This window comes from Panulirus ornatus, chromosome 64 (assembly GCF_036320965.1).
Source record: "Panulirus ornatus isolate Po-2019 chromosome 64, ASM3632096v1, whole genome shotgun sequence".
In the NCBI taxonomy this organism is placed as follows: Eukaryota; Metazoa; Arthropoda; class Malacostraca; order Decapoda; family Palinuridae; genus Panulirus; species Panulirus ornatus.
The window spans coordinates 7,501,278-7,528,614 of record NC_092287.1 but is presented as its reverse complement, the minus strand read 5'-3'; the positions used below and the strand labels follow the sequence as shown (position 1 = coordinate 7,528,614).

The window sequence follows — 27,337 nt, the reverse complement described above, 5'->3', positions numbered from 1 at the left end:
TTTTTCAGTTCTTTGCCATTAGCAAATCTTATCACTACTTCCTTTTCTTTTCTTCAGTGAAACTACCTTATTTATCGATAGCAAATGGAGTATTCAGATTTTATAGTATTGTTTGTTTACCCAGTCACCTCAGCCAGGTTGTGCACACCATTATATTTTATTTTCTGTTCATTGTAGCTGGGGCATACAGGTATATGATAAATACTGATGAATTGCCTGCTTCTGCCTTGAGGAAATAACATCTCATCCATTGATGTGTATGGTGGCATTCCGCACACTGTTCAGAGGTGCTGCAGTCTAAATTTTTTCCATACCTGTATGGGTCAAGTTCACCTGCATCTTCATTTTGTTTCAGGATAAATGTGCTGATTGTTGGAATGAATGAAATAAAAGGAGCATAGCATAAACAATGTGTTTCCCTCTTTTGGGGGTAGACATGAAAAGGGGCTATACCACGAAAACAGTGTAAAGTACATGTATACCTGTTCAGTGGTGACTTCAGGAGGGTACTCAACTTCAATTTTCATACTAGCAGAAACTGGGTCTCCAATACCATTTGAGGCTGTGCAGATGTATGTTCCCTCAACATGACGGTCAACATTTTCTAGGGTGATACTCATGTCCTGAAAGGATGAGTTTTAATCATTAATACACAAGCAACAGCAATATCTCATCTTTTTTTATTTTCTATCATTGCTAAGTCTTGTAGTGCAGCTAAATATAATTATCAAATACCTTATAACATTTTAATACCTAGCAATACATAGTGTTTTTAGAGATACTTCATTGCATACTCATTTTCCGGCACATGAAGCTGGATGGTTCATGAAGAAGAAGCTTTATAAAACATTTAAAGTCACTGCCTCAAAATCTTCAAATGTCAAAAAAATCAGTCAGTATCACTCAAATATTTGGGGAGTTCTCCATCTTGCATTGGATAGTCATATTAGTGAAGCATTTAGTACTGCATTGTGTGAAAATGTAAGAGTGAAAAAAAAAAAAGATTTGCCTCAGCGTTGAATTATGAGGTAAGAAGTAACACCATGGTTTAACCTGACTCTCAGAAGATGAATGCTACTTGAAGGCATATATTACAGAGCAAGTAAAAATTTCAACATTGTAAAATTACTCAATGAAACACTGCCTTGAGATGTTCCTGGCTGCTGTGTTGGACCATGGGGCTTATGCAGACATTTTACACAATCACAAACATTTTTTCACATCTAGGTGATGATACCCCAGTCATCATTTCTCAGTAGTTAATGCCAGCTGGTGACATCAACCATAAACCTGCACCACCAAAGGAAATCTGACCAAAGTGCCAAACCCCCTTCACCAAGAATCACTACTCCATCATTTGCACCCATTTACTTCAGTAGAACCACCCCCAATGGACATGATTTATTTCCATAAAAGACTACTTGGAGCAGTGGACATGCAGCAACCACTTTGAAAGAAACATCCAAAACTACCTCCCAAACCCTCATGCTCCCAGCACAAATACCCAACAGCAGCATCGAATAAAGAACTGTCCTTAAAAAGAAAATGCAAATGGAATAAAAAACACACACACATTTAAATAACATTTTCCAAGAACACAACATACACATAGCTCTAAAACAAGAAACCAGACTTTCATCCAGATTTACATTCCCACCTTTCTATAATGACAAAACCTTGAGAAAAGACAGACAAAAAGGACTAGGTGGGGGATTCATATTTGTCACCACATCATCCCATTCATGATGCAACTCCAAACACAAAACAAATCATACACAATGATTATACTTGTGAAATACAAGCAATAAAACTGAAAAAAAAATACTTGGCACCAACTACAACGTTACTCCACATCCTCCCCCTTTCACCTGCCCTTCCAGATACTCTTCTCAACTACAGAACCTGACCAACACACCAAACACCTCTATATATTTAGAGATTTCAGTGCCTTCCATCTTCCATGGCTCAACACTTCCACCCAAGAGTGCAGAGATGAAATATAAATCAACTGCACCCTTTTAACATTTCAGCCTATACAACCAGCCAGCCAGGCACCCAGTTATTCCCCCTTCGATCATAGCCAACCTTACTAGACATTAGTATTTGTTCACCAGCATTGCACATAAGGATCAAATGGTGCACTCTACATGAACTCTCCTGTGGCCACATACCCATTCTGATAACTTTAAATGTAACCCACCCAGACTACACAGCCACCTTAAACAAAAGGAAAAAAAAACTACAGGAAAGCAGATTAGCCAGCAGTCACACAGTACATGGAATCCAAGCTGCAAGAATTCACTGCAGGTAATTTCTCATCCCTGTATGATACCATCTCACACTATATTAACATCAGCCAAGACAGCAAAAACCATTTACCATAATGCCATAGAAAGAAATATTACCTCAAAAAACAATGACACCCGCTCAAACAAAACCATATGATGTCTTCAAAATCAAAGAACAAATCAGATCTCTATACAACACCACCACTAATGTATTCAGTGAAAGGCAAGCAGCCAACTGGCACACCTTCCTCATAATGAACCACAAAACCTGAAGCCACCTACTAAGGGACACATTACAGAAGGTTCACACCAACCAAGTCCCCACACATGAACCACTTCTAATCCAGTCCAATGACTTCTCTCCTCCCAAAGCACACATAAACATACTCATGCAACAACACAAAAATTTTTAAAAATCAAGCCAAACCCCCTGAATATCAGTTGTGAAAAACCTACATGAATCACACTTTCCCATCTCAACATCACCCATCCCTACATCACAACAAACTCCAATTTAGCACTTCCCAGAAGCTTTCAGGCCCATGATAAAGTAACTTCTTTAAAAGACATCAAACATTTCCAATTCAGTTGCCCTGCACTATCCATAGACACTATCACAACACTTTATGACTCACGGTCCTATGTGCTGCAGGAGTCTCATAAATACAGGAACTTCTAGGGCAGTAAGTATAAATCTATATGATGAGGTGTTACTGAACTCTGCCTTGTGGTTGCACTGCAAGTGAGGCTGCACCCTTGGCTGTTGAAAAAACAGAGTGCAGTCTCAAGGATCTAATAATTCTAAAGGCATCCATCATATCTCACGTAAGTGAAGTAGTGCACAGCCTTGAAGCTGAGGGTGTCACTTAAGTGAAAGGGTTCCTGGGGTTATAGGAGTATATGGTAATGACGATATATATTTATTGGCAAATTACTGTACAGTCTGTGAAATATGGTATATATCTGTCTGTGAAAGACATTGTGTTGTTTATGTATGTATGCTGAATCATTACTGTATGGTCTGGAGATGTTCTGAATGCGTCATAAAAACACAATTGGAGTATTTACCTCCACAGACTGTACTCCAGATTGAATGTGTCCTTGATGACGGCTCCAGGTAATGGCAGCAGGTGGGTTACCCTCTGCAAGGCATTCCAGGGTCACACTTGCTCCTTGAACCACTCGCTGAACCTCCTTACTTTTGCTTTTTATCTGGAAAGAGTTGACATAATAGCAATAAAATGAAAACTGTATTTTGAAGGACTGGTTCACTTCTTACACAGTACCTGTGAAAACACTAAGCAGGTAATGGATGCATGAAGTCAAAGAATTGTAACAAAATGTGACTGACTGACAAATGCATGAAATACAGTAATGAGTAAATTGGGTGAAATATTTTAAGATTTATCCCACAAACTGAATAGGTCAAGGCTAAACTTGCAACTAGTTGAAACAAGTCTTTCACTGCAAATAGCACTTAAAGGACAGGTCAGGTATGGAAATCCTTTTGCCATATGTGCGAGGAAGAAAAAAATCTTTATGAATTGATTGACTGGCTGGCAAAAGTAAGAAAATATTCCTGAATAGTAATGATAATTACTTTTGTGTTGGCTGAGTGGAATACAGAGTAAGCAAGAGAAGGGGCGTGGTGACACATCTGACAGCTCAAGATAAGGGAGGAAGACTTAGAAGTCTTAATTTTTCTCTTCTTTTACTGCTAGAGTATTGGTGGTGAATAAAATACATTTGAATACACTATATGATGAGCACTAAAACACGAGAGGGAGGTGGGATATATTCTGGCACCTTGGGCTAGCCTTCTTCACCGAAAGATAGAAGAGAAAGACAGAGAGGTTCTTTTTATCTTTGTCTCTGTTTACTCTTATTTCTTCACACAGGCAAAGCATTGGTGGTGAAGTGTAGAAATATTACACTATGACAACAAAGTGATATCCCACAAACTGTGGTACTATATCTGTAATAGTGAAATATGCTCAGAAAAATTATTCGAGTTCTTACTTGCATGTTTCCAGAAAAGCCCTCCATCATCCCAGGGTTACATAAAGAGAAAATTAGGTGCAGGTGTTGCCTAATCTCTTCCACATCATGAGAATGACTGAGCATGAAGGTGGTGGGGAGACACGGGTGGAGAGATCCCATTTTGACCTTCCTCGACTTAAAACCAATCTCTTAGAAGCAATTTATATGTTTCACCTGTTTTTCTTATTCACTTTCCTGAACAAGTGCAATATATGATAGGTCATCCAAGAATCATCTTGATTTTCTGTGGGGGCCACTGTATGGATGACCTGAAAGCTCAGGGGTGTGCATCTGCATTGATGATTGCAAGGGTACTGAGAAGAGAATTAAGTCTTTCGCCTTGTAAGTCTTGTAATGGAAGAGATCTTTAAAGGCTGTGTCAGCCGAAGGCTTTCACAAAGGCAGGAAAAATGGAATCCTAAGATATTGGCCTCCATTCCCATAACCATCCTCTTGATGTTGTAACCACCATTTAAGGGTTAAGGGTCTTTGTACTAGTAACAACAGAAGGTTATTTTATTGCATTTTCACATAACCTATATCTAAACTAGACCTTAGCATGGGCCTTAGAGTCTTCAATGATTAAACTACCTCTTGTGGTTTAAAATAAATCATGACTAACACAAACATCATCTATAACTTACCGTTGCTGGATACTGCACATTTAGTGTGTGTACCAGCTCAACGACTGGGTTGGTTTCAATGCGGCAAACATATTTGCCAGCATGGCGTCTGGTCACACCAGTCAAACGAAACGAATTGCCAATTTTGGTAAATTTTGCTGATGCACGTTTCAACTGTAACATGAACAAGACAAGGATGCGATTAGATTTCATCGTACGTGGTGTTGAAAATATGGTCATATGAACCCTTTAGAATTCCTGTTTTGTGCTTACTTCATCCACTTAGCATAAGAGAACATAGATTTAGCGATAGGTTCAAAGCACATACATACCTGTACATACATATATATATATATATATATATATATATATATATATATATATATATATATATATATATATATATTCTTTTTTATATTTTGTCGCTGTCTCCCGCGTTAGCGAGGTAGCGCAAGGAAACAGACGAAATAATGGCCCAACCCACCCACATACGCATGTATATACATACACATCCACACACGCACATATACATATCTATACATTTCTACGCATATATATATATATATATATATATATATATATATATATATATATATTTTTTTTTTTTTTTTTTTTTTATACTTTGTCGCTGTCTCCCGCGTTTGCGAGGTAGCGCAAGGAAACAGACGAAAGAAATGGCCCCCCCCCCCATACACATGCACATACACACGTCCACACACGCAAATATACATACCTACACAGCTTTCCATGGTTTACCCCAGACGCTCCACATGCCTTGCTTCAATCCACTGACAGCACGTCAACCCCTGTATACCACATGACTCCAATTCACTCTATTTCTTGCCCTCCTTTCACCCTCCTGCATGTTCAGGCCCCGATCACACAAAATCTTTTTCACTCCATCTTTCCACCTCCAATTTGGTCTCCCTCTTCTCCTCGTTCCCTCCACCTCCGACACATATATCCTCTTGGTCAATCTCTCCTCACTCATTCTCTCCATGTGCCCAAACCATTTCAAAAACACCCTCTTCTGCTCTCTCAACCACGCTCTTTTTACTTCCACACATCTCTCTTACCCTTACGTTACTTACTCGATCAAACCACCTCACACCACACATTGTCCTCAATGTGCGGTGCGGTTTCAGAAGTGGTAGAGGATGTGTGGATCAGGTGTTTGCTTTGAAGAATGTATGTGAGAAATACTTAGAAAAGCAAATGGATTTGTATGTAGCATTTATGGATCTGGAGAAGGCATATGATAGAGTTGATAGAGATGCTCTGTGGAAGGTATTAAGAATATATGGTGTGGGAGGCAAGTTGTTAGAAGCAGTGAAAAGTTTTTATCGAGGATGTAAGGCATGTGTACGTGTAGGAAGAGAGGAAAGTGATTGGTTCTCAGTGAATGTAGGTTTGCGGCAGGGGTGTGTGATGTCTCCATGGTTGTTTAATTTGTTTATGGATGGGGTTGTAAGGGAGGTAAATGCAAGAGTTTTGGAAAGAGGGGCAAGTATGAAGTCTGTTGGGGATGAGAGAGCTTGGGAAGTGAGTCAGTTGTTGTTCGCTGATGATACAGCGCTGGTGGCTGATTCATGTGAGAAACTGCAGAAGCTGGTGACTGAGTTTGGTAAAGTGTGTGGAAGAAGAAAGTTGAGAGTAAATGTGAATAAGAGCAAGGTTATTAGGTACAGTAGGGGTGAGGGTCAAGTCAATTGGGAGGTGAGTTTGAATGGAGAAAAACTGGAGGAAGTGAAGTGTTTTAGATATCTGGGAGTGGATCTGTCAGCGGATGGAACCATGGAAGCGGAAGTGGATCATAGGGTGGGGGAGGGGGCGAAAATTTTGGGAGCCTTGAAAAATGTGTGGAAGTCGAGAACATTATCTCGGAAAGCAAAAATGGGTATGTTTGAGGGAATAGTGGTTCCAACAATGTTGTATGGTTGCGAGGCGTGGGCTATGGATAGAGATGTGCGCAGGAGGATGGATGTGCTGGAAATGAGATATATATATATATATATATATATATATATATATATATATATATATATATACAGACATATACAGATATATACACGTACATAATTCATACTTGTTGCCTTTATTCATTCTTGTCGCCACCCCTCCACACATGAAAAGACAACCCCCTCCCCCCTACATGCGCGCGAGGTAGCGCTAGCTAAAGTCAACAAAGGCCACATTCGTTCACACTCAGTCTCTAGCTGTCATGTATAATGCACCGAAACCACAGCTCCCTTCCACATCCAGGCTCCACAAAACTTTCCATGGTTTACCCCAGACGCTTCACATGCTCTGGTTCAATCCATTGACAGCACGTTAACCCAGGTATACCACATCGTTGACTCACTCTATTCCTTGCACTCCTTTCACCCACCTGCATGTTCAGGCCCCGATCGCTCAAAATCTTTTTCACTCCATCTTTCCACCTCCAATTTGGTCTCCCACTTCTCGTTCCCTCCACTTCTGACACACACTCCATCTTTCCACCTCCAATTTGGTCTCCCACTTCTCGTTCCCTCCACTTCTGACACATATATCCTCTTTGTCAATCTTTCCTTACTCATTCTCTCCATGTCGCCAAACCATTTCAATACACCTTCTGCTCTCTCAACCACACTCTTTTCATTACTACACATCTCTTTTACCCTTTCATTACTTACTTGATCAAACCACCTCACACTACATATTGTCCTCGAACATCTCGTTTCCAGCACATCCACCCTCCTCACGCCTCGCAACCATACAACATTGTTGGAACCACTATTCCTTCAAACATACCCATTTTTGCTTTCCGAGATAATGTTCTCACCTTCCACACATTTTTCAACGCAACCCGAACTTTCGCCCCTTCCCCCACCCTGTGACTCACTTCCGTTTCCATGGTTCCAATCGCTGCCAAATCCACTCCCAGATATCTAAAACACTTCACTTCCTCCAGTTTTTCTTCATTCAAACTTACCTCCCAGTTGACTTGTCTCTCAACCCTACTGTACCTAATAACCTTGCTCTTATTCACATTTACTCTCATCTTTCTTCTTTCACACACTTTACCAAACTCAGTCACCAGCTTCTACAGTTTCTCACCCGAATCAGCCACCAGCGCTGTATCATCAGCGAACAAGTGACTCACTTCCCAAGCTCTCTCATCCATATATATATATATATATATATATATATATATATATATATATATATATATATATATATATATATATATATATATCCTCTCTCTCTCTCTCTCTCTCTCTCTCTCTCTCTCTCTCTCTCTCTCTCTCTCTCTCTCTCTCTCTCTCTCTCTCTCTCTCTTCCTTTCATACATATTCGCTATTTCCCATGTTAGCGAGGTAGTGTTAAGAACAGAGGACCGAGCCTAAGAGGAAAAATCTAACTCGGCCCCCTTCTCTATTCCTTCTTTTTTGGGAAATAAAGAATGGAGGGAACATATTCATACTTGCTTGCCTTCATCCATCCCTCTGTGCCACCCTGCCTAACAGGAAACAGCATCGTCACTGCTTCTATTAGCTTATCTTTCATGCCATATATTCCTAAGACCTTCCACAAAACATCTTTATCAACCCTATCATGTGCCTTCTCCAGATCGATAAATGTTACATACAGAGCCTTCCGTTTTTTTAAGTATTTCTCATACACATTCTTCAAAATAAACACTTGAATTATACATCCTCTACCACTTCTGGTGCCACACTCCTCCTCCCCAGTCTGATGCTCTGCACATGCCCTTACCCTCTCAGTCAATACACTCACATACAATTTTCTGGGTGTACTCAACAGATTTATGCCTCTGTAGTTTGAATACTCACCTTTATCCCCTTTGCCTTTATACAGTGGCACTTTACATGCTATCTATCTCTCTGGTGCCTGTTGCCACTGGAAGCTCCCACCAAGGGGTGGCCACAGTAAAAGTCTCCCCTTATCCCTGTCCTACATGCCTCCTTCGCATACACCATTCCACACATTTTTCCACCGTATCTCTCCTTCCAGTATTCCTCCACCCCATTTGCCCATGTCACGGCTGGTCTCCCTCTCATACCAGTCCCTTTAGTAGAACTATCATACACTCTCCTTGTAAACTCCCAGTCTTACATTCTCTTTTCGCGTGCGCAAACCACCTCACTATATCACTTTTCACCCATTCTGTCACTCCATCATTCCCTTTGCATTCCCTGCCACACCACATCTCTGATACACCCCTTCATTTCTTTTTCATTCCACCTAGTCACACCGCATGCTCATGTCTGTCAGACAGCTCATTTCCACAGCCTGGATTCTTGACCCCTGTGACTCATTCCATGTCCATGTTTTGGCTGCATGGGTCGGGGTTGGGGAGGAGTATGTGTATATTCCCTGAAATTTGTATTTCACTAAAGTTAAAAAGAACATGCCATACTTGAATGGCAACCGAAGTACTCACAGCAATATCTCCAACAAACAGCATTCGGTCTCCGTTATTAAGCATTTTGTGCTTAAACATCAGCACCTGGTCACCTGTGGTGATAACAGTTATAGTTAGTAGAAGCAATTTGTGCTATATGTGTATATCTATAAAACCTACTACTTTAAAACATAGAAAAAAAATGTCTCCTGTCAAACTTTTTTCTTTTTACTTTGCTGTTCCCCCACATACCAAGACAGTACCGGGAAGACAAAAAAAAAAAAAAAAAAAGAAAGGCCACATTTGCTCACATCCATTTTCTAGGTGTCGTGAAATGCTCCTAAACTACAGCTCTCCATCTACATCCAAACCTCAAAGACCTTTCCATGGTTTCCTGTTGCTGCTTCTTATGCTTTGGTTCAGTACATTGTCAGCACATTGCCCTCTGTATACCACACTGCTACCAGTCACTTTAATCGCATTCTCGCCTTGCACCTCCTTGCTTGTTCAGACTTCCAGCAACCTCATTCACTCAGTGTTTTCATCTTCATTGTGGTCCTTCCCTTCTTGTCTCCTCCACTTCTTCTTTGTAAACCTCTTACTCGTGAGGGGTTACAAATACCTTGATCAGCTTTGTCAAACACTTGCAAGGAAAACTGTAGAATATACATTGAAATCCTTACAGTTTCAAGGTTGAAGATTTTTAGAATTCCTAGATTTGTGGGTTCTCAGTAAAAATTGTTGCATAAGCAGTGGGTTCTCAATGAATTTTTTTTGCAAAAGCAGAAAAAAGAATCCAGTGTGAAAAAGTTACAGATCTTCATTCTACACCATTTCTGAATTTTAGCACACCATGTACTGCCAAACGAGCCACTTTCCATGAAGGAAAGAGATTTCAGAATTGAAACAACACTGGAAACATATAGCAACGTGGAGGCACATGGGGTTTCTTGGAAGATGGTGCGGGTTCAGCAAATAAAACTGCCCATTGCTAGGACACCCAGGAGTAAAAGAGGAGGGGAAAAAAAAAGGTGCAAGAACTAAAAAAAAAATATTTTTCTAGGTTTGAGGAGAAAAGAAAATGAGCCGCGGAACAGTGACTTTGGGAACAGTGAGGCAATAGAGGGGGCAACATATTATCAGAGACAGGACAATAAGGGAAGTCAGTGGAACAATAGAAAGAAGGTTTGTGAAACAGGGAAAGCATGTTGCAACAGTCATTTGTGTATTTGTGTCTTCAGAGTAGGCAAAGAAAAAAATTTCCTGTACATCATGCAGCATAGAATAATATTTCTAAAAAGCTGAATGTGATGAGAGGAATATATTAAGTGACTAAGAGGGGTTGAAAAAGAAAATATATGCATATTCACAAACTCACTCACATATACAACCCTGATAAAGCTAACAGTATAGCAAAATTGATATCTTTAACATTAAGTAATACAGCTGCAAACAAAAGTTTATTGAAAAATATTCTCATAAATGGCTTATGACTTGAGCTTAAGAGAGCAAAGCACTAACCAAGGTTTTCCACATCACATGGGAATGTGATGACTGAATATAGCAAAGTACTCATCTAGGTTTTCTACATCACATGGGAATGTGATGACTGAAGATAGCAGAGTACTCACCTAGGTTTTCCACATCACATGGGAATGTGATGACTGAATATAGCAGAGTACTCACCTAGGTTTTCTACATCACATGGGAATGTGATGACTGAAGATAGCAGAGTACTCACCTAGGTTTTCTACATCACATGGGAATGTGATGACTGAAGATAGCAGAGTACTCACCTAGGTTTTCTACATCACATGGGAATGTGATGACTGAAGATAGCAGAGTACTCACCTAGGTTTTCTACATCACATGGGAATGTGATGACTCCACCCACTTCAACCGTAAACTTCTGCGAGTTGGAGAGGAATGTCGGGGGATCCTCTGGGACTTGGTATTCTTCCTCGTATTCAGTAACGTCATCGTACTCATAGTCGGGGTACTCCACATCGTATGTTGGCTGCGAGTGTGCTGAAAAGTAGAAATGAAAACCTGTTAGTATGAATAAATACATGTGTATATATATATGTATATATATATATATATATATATATGTGTGTGTGTGTGAGTGGATGGGCCATTATTCGTCTGTTTCCTGGCGCGACCTCGCTGACGAGGGAAACGGCGATCAAGTAAAAAATTATATATATATATATATATATATATATATATATATATATATATATATATATATATATATATATATATTTATATATATACTTTCAACGTATGTATATATGCGTGTGTGTACGTGTATGTATATACATGTGTATGTGGGTGGGTTGGGCCATTCGTGTTTCCTTGCGCTAACGCGGGAGACAGCAGCAGAGTATAATAAATGAATATATATATATATATATATATATATATATATATATATATATATATATATATATATATATATATATATATATATATGGTGACAGAATCCCTCTCAGTAACCTAGTCAGCATTACAATGGACAGCAATTAGTACCTAAGAGTGAAAATATAAAATCACTTTTGGAGACTGTAAGACACAGATACTGCAGTACTGAGCCTTAGTGAAGTGCATCCTGTACACGGTATGGGAGTTATGCACACACACACACACACACACATTAAGGAGCAGCTAATCAGGCTAAGGGATTCGGGAGGTTGAGTTGAAGAGGATGCTGTATTCGTATACGTTGATGGGAATGAACCAAGTCCACAAGTGTTATCGCGGTGAGAGACACTGTAACTTTCACACCAGTGAAATGTTATCACGGTGAGAGACACTGTAACTGTCACACCAGTGAAATGGAAGGGAAGAGCAGGTCTTTGGAATGAAATTTCTAGAATAGCCTTCGACAGACTGCTAAAGAGCCTTAAATAAAGCTTGTGTTACTGATGAGATTTCTCAGTACGTGCTGAAGAAGTGTGCATATAACCCTCGACAGACAGCCTAAATTACTGTACTCTTCGAGATGTGGCTGGGAGACATTTTGAAGAGCCAGTTTCAGACCGGTCTTTTAGGGATGTTGCACAGAGCTCTGCGTCACCCACAACCCCACGACAAGTGTGCTCTGTAGAGCACGAGAGCAGACGACCAGCAAGCCAAGGAGACACAACGCGAGCGAGAGACGACACAAATTCGGGAAAAGGAAGACATGCGTAACAAACCACCTCTTAAAAGAGTTCTGTGAGGGAGGCTCCATGTCAGACGAAAAGATAAGGATGGGCGATGCCTCTGGGACTATCGGCAAAGCATTTGACGTTGTACAACTCCATAGGAGGGGGGGGTAAAGAAGGTGGATCTTCAGTAAGGAATTAGAGGAAGGGGGGAGACTCCTTGCATTGGATAGAAAATTTGTCTTTGGAGAAGGAAGCTCAGCAAGCGTGTCAAGAGTTCCTTTCTCGAAATGGGTTGGGTGGTAACACTGTACCAGTGGCATGCCAAATGGTACTCTCCTGGGACCAACACTCTTCTTGGTCTATGGAAATGGCTTGACAGAAGGTCTGGCTGGACTCGTACCCGAATACGCCTGCAGGTGTTGCCTAGCTCATTTGGGCAGTAGAAAGCCATGGGGGTGATTGCAATCATCTTACAAGGGGAAGGAACCTAGACAAACTATGAAGTTGTGGCACACGTCCTTGACGAAATTCAACCCAAGTAAATGCAAAGTGACTGAGGATGAGACTCGGTGAGAAATGGGCTTCCATAGGAATATCATCCGTCAGGAAGGAGTCTGATTGTGAGAGGCGTTTGGGATTTGATGTAAAAAAAACAAGTTTTACAAGCGAATGCTCAGGAGAGAGGCGATTACCTCTCCCCCTCCCCCCCCCCAAAAAAAAAAAACCTCCTTTCCCAGCCATTACAGAGGGCGCCAGCTGTACGTGATTGGATTATATCTTCTTGCACGAGCGCATGTGATAATTTCCTCTCTTCTCTCGTCCCTGTTTCTCGGGCGTCTTGCCTCGTAGGAGCCTCTACAAGTCGGAGCCAGCGGATGGATGCCGGTCACGTGACCCCGCCTCCAACACACCGCATTATGTCTATCGGCGTCAGCCTGGCTCCAGCAGGGACGAGAGAGAGAGAGAGAGAGAGAGAGAGAGAGAGAGAGAGAGAGAGAGAGAGAGAGAGAGAGAGAGAGAAGGTTCGAACCCGCCTCATACTCCGCCTCGAGCATGAGGCGGTCTTTGCGTCTACCACACGTGCTGCCGCCACCACCGCACGACCTGTCTGTCTGTCGCATTTGCCACATGGACTGCGTTTCTACCACACCTCTACTACATGGCCGGCGCGTCTGTCTACCACATGTCCCGTTCGTGCCACAGGGCTCAACACCCACACCGAACCCACCAAATGGTAATTATTTCCTTTGTCCCAAATACATTTGATATTTCCATTCCCATCACCCACCCACCCAAAAAAAAAGAGAAAAAAATAGATACACACATGTATATACATGCATGCTTAAATAAATAAAAAGAATGCACACACACACACAGACATATTTACGTATGTATTAGATTTCACGTGTAATTACTCCAACATCAATTTCTTTTTATCTTTTCATTTTTTCAATTCCTGGTGTTACCCACCAGGGCCTCTCTCTGATGACTCCTGTGGTTCAAGGTTGCATTACTTCCAGTAGCAGGGAAATGTAGACTCCTTTGGGGCGATAAGGCCTTTGAAGAGACTGTACTCCCAATGGTAAGCCTTACCATAGATTACTCCACTTGTGGTGTAACTGTGACTATGAGGAGGTGAGCCAGGTAACACAATATATATATATATATATATATATATATATATATATATATATATATATATATATATATAGTCGCCATTTCCCGCGTTATCGAGGTAGCGTTAAGAACAGAGGACTGAGTAAGGAGTCCTATTTGTGGAGTCCCGCATCGCTCAGAGAGGAGGCTCTGTCCACTGGGCAGGACAAGTCGTAAAATACGACTACGGTATGTGTATATGCGTGTGTGTGTGTGTGTGTCATTCTTAGGGTGAGCGCAGGGCATATGAGGAGGGGGGGGGGGTAAATGTTCTGCGTTTTAAGTGTGAAAGTCTTACTCTGGGCGTGACGGGCCGTTGATGTGTTGAAACGATGCTGGTGTGTTGGTTGGTGTCCAGATCTGACGCAGACGGGAAAATAGTGACTCGTACATGCCTGGGGAGTGTAGTTTCTGAAGGGTGAAAGTCGTCTGGTGGGTTGTCATCTAAATATAACGTAGGTTTGGAGGGGCGGTTGCTTCGCATTCGTGTGGTCATTTCGATGTATATTGCATTTCTGGGTTCATTTCGATGTTTATATGTTTTGTCATCGTTCGGTAAGTGAGAAGGAAGCGTGTAGGTTTAGGTTGTGGAAGCGTGAGGCAGGGATCAAGTGTTTTCATTCCTACTTGGGGGTTTAGTGGTTGGTTATAGTATTGTTTGGATGGAAAATACCGAGGTTGGAATACTGACTTTATAGGAAGGGAATTTGTTTCATTGCGCAGATGTTGGATGTGTGGTGGTTTACAGGGCAGCCCGTGATTGTTCTGGGTGCTTTATTTCGTGTGATGTACAGCTTTGTCGTAATTGCTTTTGACGCGACAGGAGACATCCGGTTAAACGCGTAGTTTTAAGTTGGAGCGGATGAACCGCTTGTGGAAGTTGCCATGGGATTTTCTCTTACTTGTTCATAATGTGGTACCCAGGTAAGTGTTGTGTTGATGTTTACGGTGTGAGGTGTGTAAGCGTCTTGGGTTGTCGCGTGTGATGCCAAGGATTGTTAACGCTGGGAAGGGATTGATTGACCGTTTAGGGAGGCTGGACCGGTGTAGCTTGGATTCGCGTCTGTAAGTGACAGAAGACAGAGACTGAGAAGTCCGCCACCAGCATGGTAGTTTCAGCTAAGATATTTTTCTCCTTTTATGAAAAAAGTTTCTTGACTGTACTTAAGATTCACAGTTACGCCAAACTGCTGATCTTCCCGTTAGAAAGCCTAGGCAAGTGTTTAGAAATACCGTTAGCCCCTATATCGCAAGTTTGTCTGCTGCCCTGGAGGTCAAATTCGCTCTTTGTAGCGACAGAATATCATAAATATAGCAAAACTGCCACAGATCTTTAGCAGGAATGTTTCCTTGGGGGTCTGAGACCCTACTGCCAGTAGGCAATTTTATTTTTTCAGTGACGGACGACCTCAGCGTTGATGCTGGCACTGTAATTACCAGCGAGCCAGTGTTCTCGATGTGTGGTGTGTGGTGGTGCATGACCTGTTGTGTGTGTCTCTGGACGCTGTGGTGTGTGGTGGTGCATGACCTGTTGTGTGTGTCTCTGGACGCTGTGGTGCTGCCATGGTAAGGTCATCTTTCGGATGAAAAAGGACCTTCGTAGTGATGGTGGTGGTGTTGCCTGTTGTTGCCCCGAAGGTGATACGGTCGTACCCCTCATCCTTAGCCAGAGCGTGCGGGGAGGGATAGAGAGAGAGAGAGAGAGAGAGGAGGGGGGCAGCAGGTGTGATAATTTCATCTGTTTTTGGAGTCGATGGTTGGTAGTGAAACTTCACTACACACACACACACACACACACACACACACACACACACACACACACACAATTAAGTTCGATGAAGCATTTCTTTTTTCCATACAAAATTATATTTACAAAAAAAAAAAATGTCCCCCCAAAGAAAATGTCCCAGGAAAAAGTCTGTTATAAAGGCAAATGGTTTACCACGCGGACGACGCCTTTTACGGCGCCCACGGCCGGAGGAGATGTAAATAAACAAGAGGCACTGATAAGAAATTGGCTTCCGAGAGGCACGGGACGAACGGCTTATCTGATAGGCCGGAGACACGGGAGGAAAAAGCTTATCTGACACGGAGTTTTATGCTTGGCTGCCGACCATCGCGCGAGCGCGCGCAGAAACACACACACACACACACACACACACACACACACACACACATACATACATGGTCTATTACCCGCAGTCGTTGGGTCTAAAATAGCTCACCAGCACACTAGTGGTTTCCCATGATGCTCCTACCACACTAGAGGAGGAGGAGGAGGATGTTTCCCACGACGCTCCTGCCACACTAGAGGAGGAGGAGGAGGAGGAGGAGGATGTTTCCCATGATGCTCCAGGACTTCAGTTTCAGTGCCTCTTTCCTCCATATCTTCTATTTTCTGATATATGTATATCATCTTGCATCTCTCCCTTCCTTCCAGGCCATATATATATATATTCCCAGTTCTCTCAACCTTTCATGGGTACTTCACGTGTTCCAGCCCCTCGATACTTTATCGTAAATTGCTTCTCTATATTCCCTCTTTGTTTATAATTGTTAGTTTCGCTGTTGACCACAACAAGCAGCAGTATTCAATTCTTGTGCCTTGTGTATACATGAAATGTTGTCATTAATACTCTCCTGTCTCTTATAAGTGAAAGTTTCCCTCCCAGAACACTAGTCATTACTTGTTAGCGCTGTCGCCTCAATATGTTCTTTGGAATGAAGTTTCTCATTTATGCTGACGTCAACCCAAATGTTTTTCCACTTCATCTGTCTATCAGTTTCTCTGTTGGGCCATTTTGCGGTGTCACTGAGGTATTCGTGCTCGTCTCGTAACCTACATATGCTCCAAATATCGTCCTTTGTAATACCCCGGATTGTAAACCGTCAAATATGGTTCCATTTGCTACTTGTTGAGCACTTTCTTTTAAGTTAAAACCTTTTTAGATCCATCTTCTTCCACGCCCTCGACGCAGGACGCACGCTTGAAACCGCCTGCAGGCTGGCCAACGAGATGTCCAAACGAATATCTGGTTAATCTGCAGCATGGGTTTTTTGTATATAAATTCTGGGAATAATAACACGGGACGCGGAGAGCAAGGACGTTCATAACAGAGGCGGTCAGAAACTGGTAGTAAAGGGGTGAGGTCAGACTCTCTGTCCCGCGGCAGGCGAGAACGAAGGGCCCAAGTCATGCCAGGAGTCCAGAGAATGCTGGGTAAGGAGCAGAAGACAGTGGTCACCATACAGACCAAGGGGGCTAACGCTGGCCGACATTCCTGTCCGCCAGGCTCTTCCGCCAAGCGGAAGCAGAGTAGGACAAGGACCCTGTCTCCCTCACACACACACACACACACACACACACACACACACACACACACACTTCCCCCTTCGACCGAAATCTCTTCATCTCCCTCTCCTTACACAACTACATGGAACAAAGAACAAGTCGAGGGAGTTGCGCTGAGGCACAGGAAGCTATGTAAACAAGCGTACGACAGACGCGTGGAGCCTCATCTCTTGAACGACCTCTTGAGCACGACGGTACGACCCCTTGAGCATGGCGGTACGACCCCTTGAGCATGACGGTAGACGGACGACCCCTTGAGCATGACGGTACGACCCCTTGGGCACGACGGTACGACCCCTTGAGCACGACGGTACGACCCCCTTGAGCACGACGGTACGACCCCCTTGAGCACGACGGTACGACCCCTTGAGCACGACGGTACGACCCTTGAGCACGACGGTATGACCCCTTAAGCATGACGGTACGACCCCTTGAGCACGACGGTACGACCCCTTGAGCATGACGGTACGACCCCCTTGAGCACGACGGTACGACCCCCTTGAGCACGACGGTACGACCCCTTTGAGCACGACGGTACGACCCCTTTGAGCATGACGGTACGACCCCTTGAGCATGACGGTAGACGGACGACCCCTTGAGCATGACGGTACGACCCCTTGAGCACGACGGTACGACCCTTGAGCACGACGGTATGACCCCTTAAGCATGACGGTACGACCCCTTGAGCACGACGGTACGACCCCTTGAGCATGACGGTACGACCCATTGAGCACGACGGTACGACCCCCTTGAGCACGACGGTACGACCCCTTGAGCACGACGGTACGACCCCTTTGAGCACGACGGTACGACCCCTTTGAGCACGACGGTACGGCCCCTTGAGCACGACGGTACGACCCCTTTGAGCACGACGGTACGGCCCCTTTGAGCACGACGGTAAGGCCTCCCTGAGCACAACGATGCGACCCTCGTGTACGATGGCGTGGCTTCAGGACGGACCATTTCAAGAGGTCAGGTCGGAGGTCGAGCCATATCGTACGCAAGTATCGTGACGTAGCGTTCAGAGTGGTCAATGATTCATATTGCAGAGGGTATGATCAGCATGAGAAGGCTCAGTCGCCAGTAGCGAGTCGAAGCGACGACCAGAGCGAGAGAGAGCTTCTGGCCTCATAGGATGATCGTATACACGTGAAGGATGGAGTTAGTCTGGCGTCCACTCCCTCCCGAGGTTGAGGGAGGGCGAAGGGCGTGAGTGACTCACTGTGGTGAGGGGAGGAGGAGGAGGTGGTGGTGGTGGTGACGGCTTGGCGGTGTGCCCCGTGAGGAGGAGCATGTCATACCGCTACTCCCAGCCACGTCACACACGTCCAGTCGTGCCCCAGGTTCTCAGAACAGTGACAACACAAGACGCCAGACACACACACACACACACACACACACACACACACACACACACACACACACACACAAAGACGTGAGTGCCTCTCGCACACACGAACGTCTACGTGAAAATCAAGAGCTTGCGTGGCATCTATACCTACAGCATGAAGATGTTAACGTACCAAAAAGGATGTTTTGAGTAAGATTTTCCCGTCAGGATAATGCTGTCGGAACTTTATGTACGCGTGGAAAGGACAGCGGGGACTGTCCCCTATATATATATATATATATATATATATATATATATATATATATATATATATATATATATACACACACACATACATAATGAGAAAAAAATACATGAGGTTTGCTGGGGAGAGAGAACAAGGCCTCGGCAAACTTCTGCCGGAGATAAGGGTGAGGGAGGGAGGATATAACCATTCAAATGAGGGAGAGATAACAGCGGAGAAAGCTTCTGGGACAAGGGTGGCGGGAGATAAGGAACCGCCCCAACCCGGCTCGGCTTATCCTCTCCCCTCCTCCCTCCTTGTTAGTCATACCGAGCCTGGCATTTCCCCCCCTCAACCCCCCCCCCCACCTCATAAGTCGCTGAATAATTAATGTCTCTCGTACAAAGAAGTCGTTTAACCTCTCTGAAATTATTTATTCATTTATTTTTTTTTATTCATAATGCTAGTCTCTGAGAATCAGTAGGAGCAGTGAGCCGGGAGCGAATCGTAAATCGAATCGTGCTTCGAAATGACACGAGACGCGAGGTTCATAAGTCTTTGTTTAGTGTAGGTTTTTCTTGAATGCAGAGGAGAATGTTAGGAATGTGTTTTTTGAGCGCGCGCGCCACACACACACACACACACACACACACACACACACACACACACACACACACACACACACACACCTCTGATCGTCTTGTGATACTCCCTTTTTTGATTTTCGTCTCTCCTCCTTAACCCTCTCTCTCTCTCTCTCTCGATCGGTCGCACTTCGAACGACCCTCCTGAAAGAAATTCGTCAACCCCCTCCCTCACCCCCTTACCTCACCGCCCAGAACCCATCATCATCGTCCACCATCCCTCTGATTCAACCATCCCCGACCGATCTCTACCAGAGTCATCCAACTCCCGAGTCTCGTCTGTACCGGCACCCCACTGCTCCACCCACCACTTACAAAAGTATCAAAACCCCCTCCCGATCTTCATCTCCCTCCCCCCCACACACACACACTCCCGTTCCTTCCCCCGTTACATCTTCAAGAGGTTTCTTTCCGTCGCCTCGAACTCGTCTTCCCCAATCTACAAAAATATCTAAACCCCTTCCCAATCTTCATCTCCCCTCCACACACACACACACACACACACACACACACACACACACACACACACACACACACACTCCCGTTCCTTCCCCCGTTACAATCTTCCAGGGGTTTCTTTCCGTTGCCTCGAACTCGTCTTGTGCCACTCGGTCAGAAATCAAAGATATCTTTAATTGCCAAATCTAACGACCCAGAAGAGTTATCTGTAACACTCTGTTGTCCCCCCTGAACTCGGACACATGTCAGCAGCCGTACAATGCTTCGTATACATTAGTGTGTCGTATAATACAATACACTCGTTTTTTTTTTTGTTTTTTTTTTTAATTTTCCAAAAGAAGGAACAGAGAAGGTGGTCAAGTGAGGATATTCCCTCTAAGGCTCAGTCCTTTGATCATAACGCTACCTCGCTAGTGCGGGAAATGGCGAATAGTATATATAAAAGAATATATATGTATATATATATATATATATATATATATATATATATATATATATATATATATATACTAACCTCCAACAGCCAGGATCGAACCCAGCGGAGTGCTCCCGCCTCCTACGCAGGGTTCCCGGGTTCGATCCTGGCTGTTGGAGGCTAGTATGTTATATGTCAGTGCGCGTTCATATGCACCATTTACGTGTATATATATATATATATATATATATATATATATATATATATATATATATATATATATATATATATATATTGGAAAGGATGACAATTTTGCGCGTGATCAAGATATTCCTATGAGTCCACGGGGAAAATGAAACACGAAAAGTTCCCAAGTGCACTTTCGTGTAATGATCACATCATCAGGGGAGACACAAGAGAGAAATATAACAGTCAGTTGATATACATCAAAGAGACGATGTATATCAATTGACTGTTATATTTCTCTCTTGTGTCTCCACTGATGATGTGATTATTACACGAAAGTGCACTTAGGAACTTTTCGTGTTTCATTTTCCCCGTGGACTCATAGAAATATATATATATATATATATATATATATATATATATATATATATATATATATATATATATATATATATATATATATGAAGTGGCGAAATAATGGGGACGAGCGAATAGTTGTGATGTGAGGGGCGAGGGTATGTTGGAAAGAAAAATGTTCCGTTTTTTGAAATAACTGCATTGCCGTCGTAATTCACAGTTGTTCTGTTGTTGTTTTCACGGTATATATACATCCAGTGAATCATAACAGTAATTGTTCGCTATCGACAACGCAGTACATTCTGCCTACTTAATATGTAAAACAAAATATTTTGTACGGTTTAGATTACAATATCAATTACCCTTTTATATTTTCGGCCCAACTCTCCACGCTGTGGAGGGATATTAAACTTACTGTGTGTGGGGTGTGTGTGTGTGGGTCGGTGTTTTCAATTTTTTTACATGGGAACCTTCACATGCACACACACACAAAAAAGATATTACATACGGAATCAGCTTGTACAAACACCGTAAATGATTTCGTATCCTCCCTTCCACCTAAGTTTAAGATATTTTTTTTTACAAGTGAATGGATTTCTTTTTTTTTTTTTTTTTAGCGTTTACAAAGATCCGTTGAACGTTTCGCTCAATCTCATTCCCCCCCACGTCCCCCGGGGGCCCATGGTGACAGGCGCACAAATGTATATCGTTGTGATATAAATCGCCAGATGTCATCTTCCATCGGGGAGGGTAAACTCGCCCTACAGCCATCAACATCCCACACGCGCTCCGTCATCTGTTTACCTGCTAATTACCGTATCATTAACCAAATAATGAGTTGGATAACCTTAATCAACTGTTAATCCAAAAATATTTAGAGAACATCTGGTGTAGTCTTTTGAGAGCGGTCTGCCACCCACCACCACTCCTGGAGGAGGGGCTGGAGCGAAAGCCGTGCTGAGTTGAGTCGGGGGGTCGTCGCTCGGCCAAGCAGGTTGCAAGACGTCTCGCCAGTGTTAAAAGCAAGAGGATAAAAGTACCAAGGGACACATTCTTACTCGTATGAGCCTTCCATGAGGTGGACGTAATCAGCAGCTGACACCCTTTGGGGTTCATTCGAACAAAGGAAGATAAACGGTAACATCGCCTAAGGGTTTTCGATACCATGATTCGAAACGTACCGGGATATTGAAGACCAGGCAGGCAAGAAAATATCGGTAATGATAATGAAGGCGACGACAGATAGACAAGGAATGAAATGATACTTGCGTCTGTAAGAAAAAAATAACAACGCCTAAATTATGCTCCGGGCATGTTCGGTCACGTTCAACCCTTTTACGTTTTTCAGATCTTCGCTTCGATCCGAAAAGTTGATCTTATCGTGCAAGTGAAGCTTGGTAAGCGCTCCGAAACCCCACCATCCCTTTTTTTGCCAGTGCTGCGTTATACCTCTCTCTCTCTCTCTCTCTCTCTCTCTCTCTCTCTCTCTCTCTCTCTCTCTCTCTCTCTCTCTCTCTCTCTCTCGTGAATCTTGGCCTGGCCCTTTTCCTCCTGACCGTTGAGGGCGAGGTGAAAAAAAGGGGCCGGATCATCATCATGCTTTTGAGGGTGGAAAGGCCCGCCTGCGCCTGCGCGCTCACTAAAGCGCACTCCACTCAAGAGCTGGAGTTATTAAGTTAGCGCGCACAGTCGCCGCCATTGTGTCGCCCTCACCAACCAACCCCCTCCCCACCTCCATAATCAGCTGGACGACACAGATGCCATACACGATACGTACACTGACCCTTTTTCACCCAACAAATTCCCAGGGGCATTAATTATAACTATACAGTGCCCATCTTAAATTACTAGCGATTGAGAGAAGAACAAAAGGTATCGGTCAAAATGAAGCACGGAAGAAAAATCCTAGAATCTGTGAAACACGAGAGAGCAGGGGGGGGGGGCCTCTCTCTCTCTCTCTCTCTCTCTCTCTCTCTCTCTCTCTCTCTCTCTCTCTCTCTCTCTCCGGTGTGGCAACAGTGTTCACGACGGTTCGTCCAAGAATGTGTCGGTTAATGGCCAGCCCGAGAGACGGAGGAGGCGGGAGAGAGAGAGAGAGAGAGAGAGAGAGAGAGAGAGAGAGAGAGAGAGGCCCTGTGCTGCCGCGCTAGATCGAAAATAAACCACTGGGGAATTTACCAATTTCGAATACATGGAGGGTGAATAATTGAGGTCATGTTTTTAGATGAAGAGCTGGGTCGTGTCTTGTGAGGAGGCACGGCGTCCAAGGTGGACTCCGAGGGACGGAGGAGGGGAGACTGTAGACGGGGCTTAAGGGAAAGGCTGCTACTCTGTAGGTGGCTTAAGGAACAATAATATATATAGAAATAATAATAGTAATAATGTATTATTATTATTATTATTATTATTATTATTATTATTATTGTTGTTATTATTTTCATTATTATTATTATTATTATTATTATTATTATTATTATTGTTATTATTAATAATGATATATGTAAAAATAATGATAATGACGTATTATTATTGGTATTATTGTTGTTGTTGTTGATCTTAATATTGATGATGTTAACAGTACTATGTATGATAATTTCCATGACCGCGGGAAAGAGGCGAACAAGTACTATTATTATTATTATTATTATTATTATTATTATTATTAGTTTTTTTTTTTTTCATACTATTCGCTATTTCCCGCGATAGCGAGGTAGCGTTAAGAACAGAGGACTGGGCCTTTGAGGGAATATCCTCACCTGGCCCTCTTCTCTGTTCCTTCTTTTGGAAAATTAAAAAAAAAAAAAAAAAACGAGAGGGGAGGATTTCCAGCTCCCCGCTCCCTTCCCTTTTAGTCGCCTTCTACGACACGCAGGGAATACGTGGGAAGTATTCTTTCTCCCCTATCCCCAGGAAGTTTATTATTATTATTATTATTATTATTATTATTATTATTATTATTATTATTATTATTATATATTATTATTATCACTATTATCATTAACTTGCAAGACCAGTAAATAGATACTTAAAAAAGAAAACATAAATTTCATCTAAAACCCAAAATTTTTCCCTCAGAACTGATACCGAAACTTTACAGGCTGGGGTAAATGATCTACATATAAAACCAACTTGTTAATATAGGAGAGGGGATGATTGCCATGTACCTTTCTGTGTTAGTGTTTTATTTCAGATCTTGTTGATAAAAGGCGAGTTACGCCGGCCAGTAAATTCCACCGGACATGCAGAATGACTGAAATTACTACACCACCACACTGGCGTTGAGGTAACTGGTAATTACTATGAGAGAAAAAAAAGAATGATTAAAGAAAATGACGACGGTGTATAGAAACTGGGCGATATGAGAGGATATATGAGGTATAAGTGAGGGTATATATATATATATATATATATATATATATATATATATATATATATATATATACTGGTCTCCTACAGCATCCCTACCACACACGCTGTAGCCACGACGCTGCTTCGCGTCTCGCGTGCACCATACATTGCAGTCGCCGTACACCGCGCAACTCGCCCATTGTATACGCCATACCCCCGCGTAATTTGCCCGTCGTATATGCCATACATCACGCCTGCTGCCAACGCTACGTCCATCGTCGTTGCGTCGTGTCTTGCGTCCGAGGTGAGGGGACAACTTCTGGTGTCCCGTCTGTGCTCAATCCTTGGCCCAACACAGAGGATAAAATGATAATCTGTATCTGTCTCCTCCTTGAAGTCCACCTTCCACCACAGCACAACCACCACACAACCACACTAACCCGAAGACTACGACACCAGGCCTACCACACCAACCCGAAAACTACTACACCAGGCTTACCACACCATCCATATCGAGCCCAGTACCACACACACACACACACACACACACACACACACACACACACACACACACACTTCACCTCCCACACACTTTGCGCCCTCATTCACCGCAATATGAGTATGTCCCCCTCCCCACCCCTTGAGCCCGTTCCACCACACACACACACACACACACACACACACACACACACACACACACACACACACACTCTCCAGTGGCGCCCTCCCCATTAACCAAGTAAGTGGCATGATAATCCTTGGCCGGCCACTTACCCCCGTGGCGTGCCAGTAGGTAGAGAGCCGCTGACCAGAACCACGCCAGAGACAGGAGGCCAGCAACACACCGGGCCGAGTATGTTTTTAGCATACTCCCTCCATCATACTCAGCGGTTGCACCATCATTAACCATTTACACCAGTCATGCCGATTAAGCGCGACCCATTTTCTTTTTTTTCTTTTGTGTGTATATATAGTGCAACAGAATAGCTCTATTAGGCGCGAGAGCTGTCATAATATGCTGGCCCCACTTAACCCCAACAGACAGGCAGGCTACATATGTGTAAGCTTAGCTCTAGTGTGTTTATCAAGGAGGTGGCTACTCAAGAAGAAGAAGAAGGTGTCCGGGCGTCGTCTCCATAACTCAAGAAAGTTGGACAAGAACTCAGGGCGTTCTAGTTCGAGAGGGTGGTTCAAAACTGGTCGGTCTTGTTCGAGAGGGTGGTGGTTCAAAAATGGTCGTTCTTGTTCGGGACGGTGGTTCAAAAAATGGTCATTCTATGCCCACAAGGATGGTTCAAATATGGTCCATTTTTAGTCCCATAGGAAATCCAGAAAAATTGTCACCGTAGAACAAAATGAGTCAAAAAAGATAATGACAATGATAAAGTTAACCCATTCGGGGCATAAAAAGAAAACTCGAGGTGAGCAGAAATATATCCCATTGACTCGAAAAAGCTTTTTGAAAAAGTTTGAAAACTGCAAAATAAAATAGAGAGAGAGTGGAAAGAAAAAAAAATATGGCGTGTTCTGCAATCACACACACACACACACAAACACAAGATGCCAGTATTTTCTCTTGAGGCGCTTCCAAGCTCGGGCCAGTAAAGACGGATCCATCACAACGCCCCCTGTACCAAAACCACAAATTATTTCTGGACCTTGCGTCACGTTTTCTTTCACGGGGGGAGACGCAAACGATAGACTGCGAGCGCCACGGTCACAGTGGCGGAGCGAATATGAACTATGAATGTAAACAGTATTTTGCATTCGGTTCTGTGATATCCACGTTTTCTCTTTTCGCAGGTGCTCGAGGGTCGCTCCGTCATGCTCAAGGGTCGTGCCGCTGCTCAAGGGTCGTAACCGCTGCTCTAGGGTCGAGAGTCGTGCTCGAGGGTCGTACCGCTGCTCTAGGGTCGAAAGTCGTGCTCGAGTGTCGTACCGTCGTGCTCAAGGGTCGAAAGTCGTGCTCGAGGGTCGTACCGTCGTGCTCGAGGGTCGTACCGCCGTGCTCAACGGTCGAAAGTCGTGCTTGAGGGTGGTACCGTCGTGCTCAAGGGTCGTACCGCCGTGCTCAAGGGTCCTACACCAGGCTCAAGAGTCGTACCGCCGTGCTCAAGGGTCGTACCGCCGTGCCCAAGGGTCGTACCGTCGTGCTCAGGGGATGAAAATCCCTCTTAATTTCCCACACTACACAAATTAAGGCTCATGTAGTCCATAAAACATAAAAGTTGTGATATATATATATATATATATATATATATATATATATATATATATATATATATATATATACACACACATTATATAAAAACTGTGATACTACAGGGAGCCACAAAATGCGTCGGCTTTATAATATAGACGAGTATGACCCGTAGCGGACGGGGTTGGTCTGTGGTGTGCGCAGTAAGTCACCTCCTTCCCTCCCCCTTCCCCCCCCCCCTTCACCCACTACTTGACGCTGGACGACCTGGATGATAATGGCGGTGTGTAATCATAACGCTGTCACGTGATAACGTTAATGTTGGTGTGGGGGGGAACCACGCGAGTGAAAATAGAATAACGTCCCATTATGTGAGGGGTTCGAACCCCTCCGCTTCCTGAAGCGGCCTGGTTTTTCGGTGTTATTCCCCCACTTAATGATGTGTGATAAGCATTATCTTTTTTTTTGATAGCACTTCCCATTTTCTTTTTCTTGTGCTTTCTAGATTAACAACACTTGTAAGAGCTAGGCCCACAGAATTAATCTTCTGATTGGACACTAACTTTGGCCAGGCTAACTCGCAATTGGCATATATATATATATATATATATATATATATATATATATATATATAT

At 43.3% G+C, this 27,337-nt stretch overlaps 1 protein-coding gene across 6 annotated transcripts in view; it reads right to left on the bottom strand.

Moving 5' to 3' along the window:
• The window catches only part of LOC139746304 (protein amalgam-like), a 511,983-nt gene that overhangs the window by 29,907 nt on the left and 454,739 nt on the right, over nucleotides 1-27,337 (bottom strand). For 4 of the 6 annotated variants that reach the window (XM_071657416.1, XM_071657415.1, XM_071657417.1 and 1 more), the window contains exons 2-6: nucleotides 11,211-11,387; nucleotides 9,399-9,472; nucleotides 4,973-5,125; nucleotides 3,357-3,500; nucleotides 483-623 (exon numbers count right to left, since the gene is read on the bottom strand). In XM_071657416.1, coding sequence (XP_071513517.1) covers nucleotides 483-623; nucleotides 3,357-3,500; nucleotides 4,973-5,125; nucleotides 9,399-9,472; nucleotides 11,211-11,387 — 689 coding nt within the window. Of the gene's footprint in view, nucleotides 1-482; nucleotides 624-3,356; nucleotides 3,501-4,972; nucleotides 5,126-9,398; nucleotides 9,475-10,937; nucleotides 10,965-11,045; nucleotides 11,075-11,210; nucleotides 11,388-27,337 lie in introns of those variants that run through there. The other 2 variants (XM_071657421.1, XM_071657420.1) reach the window with 2 other exon arrangements.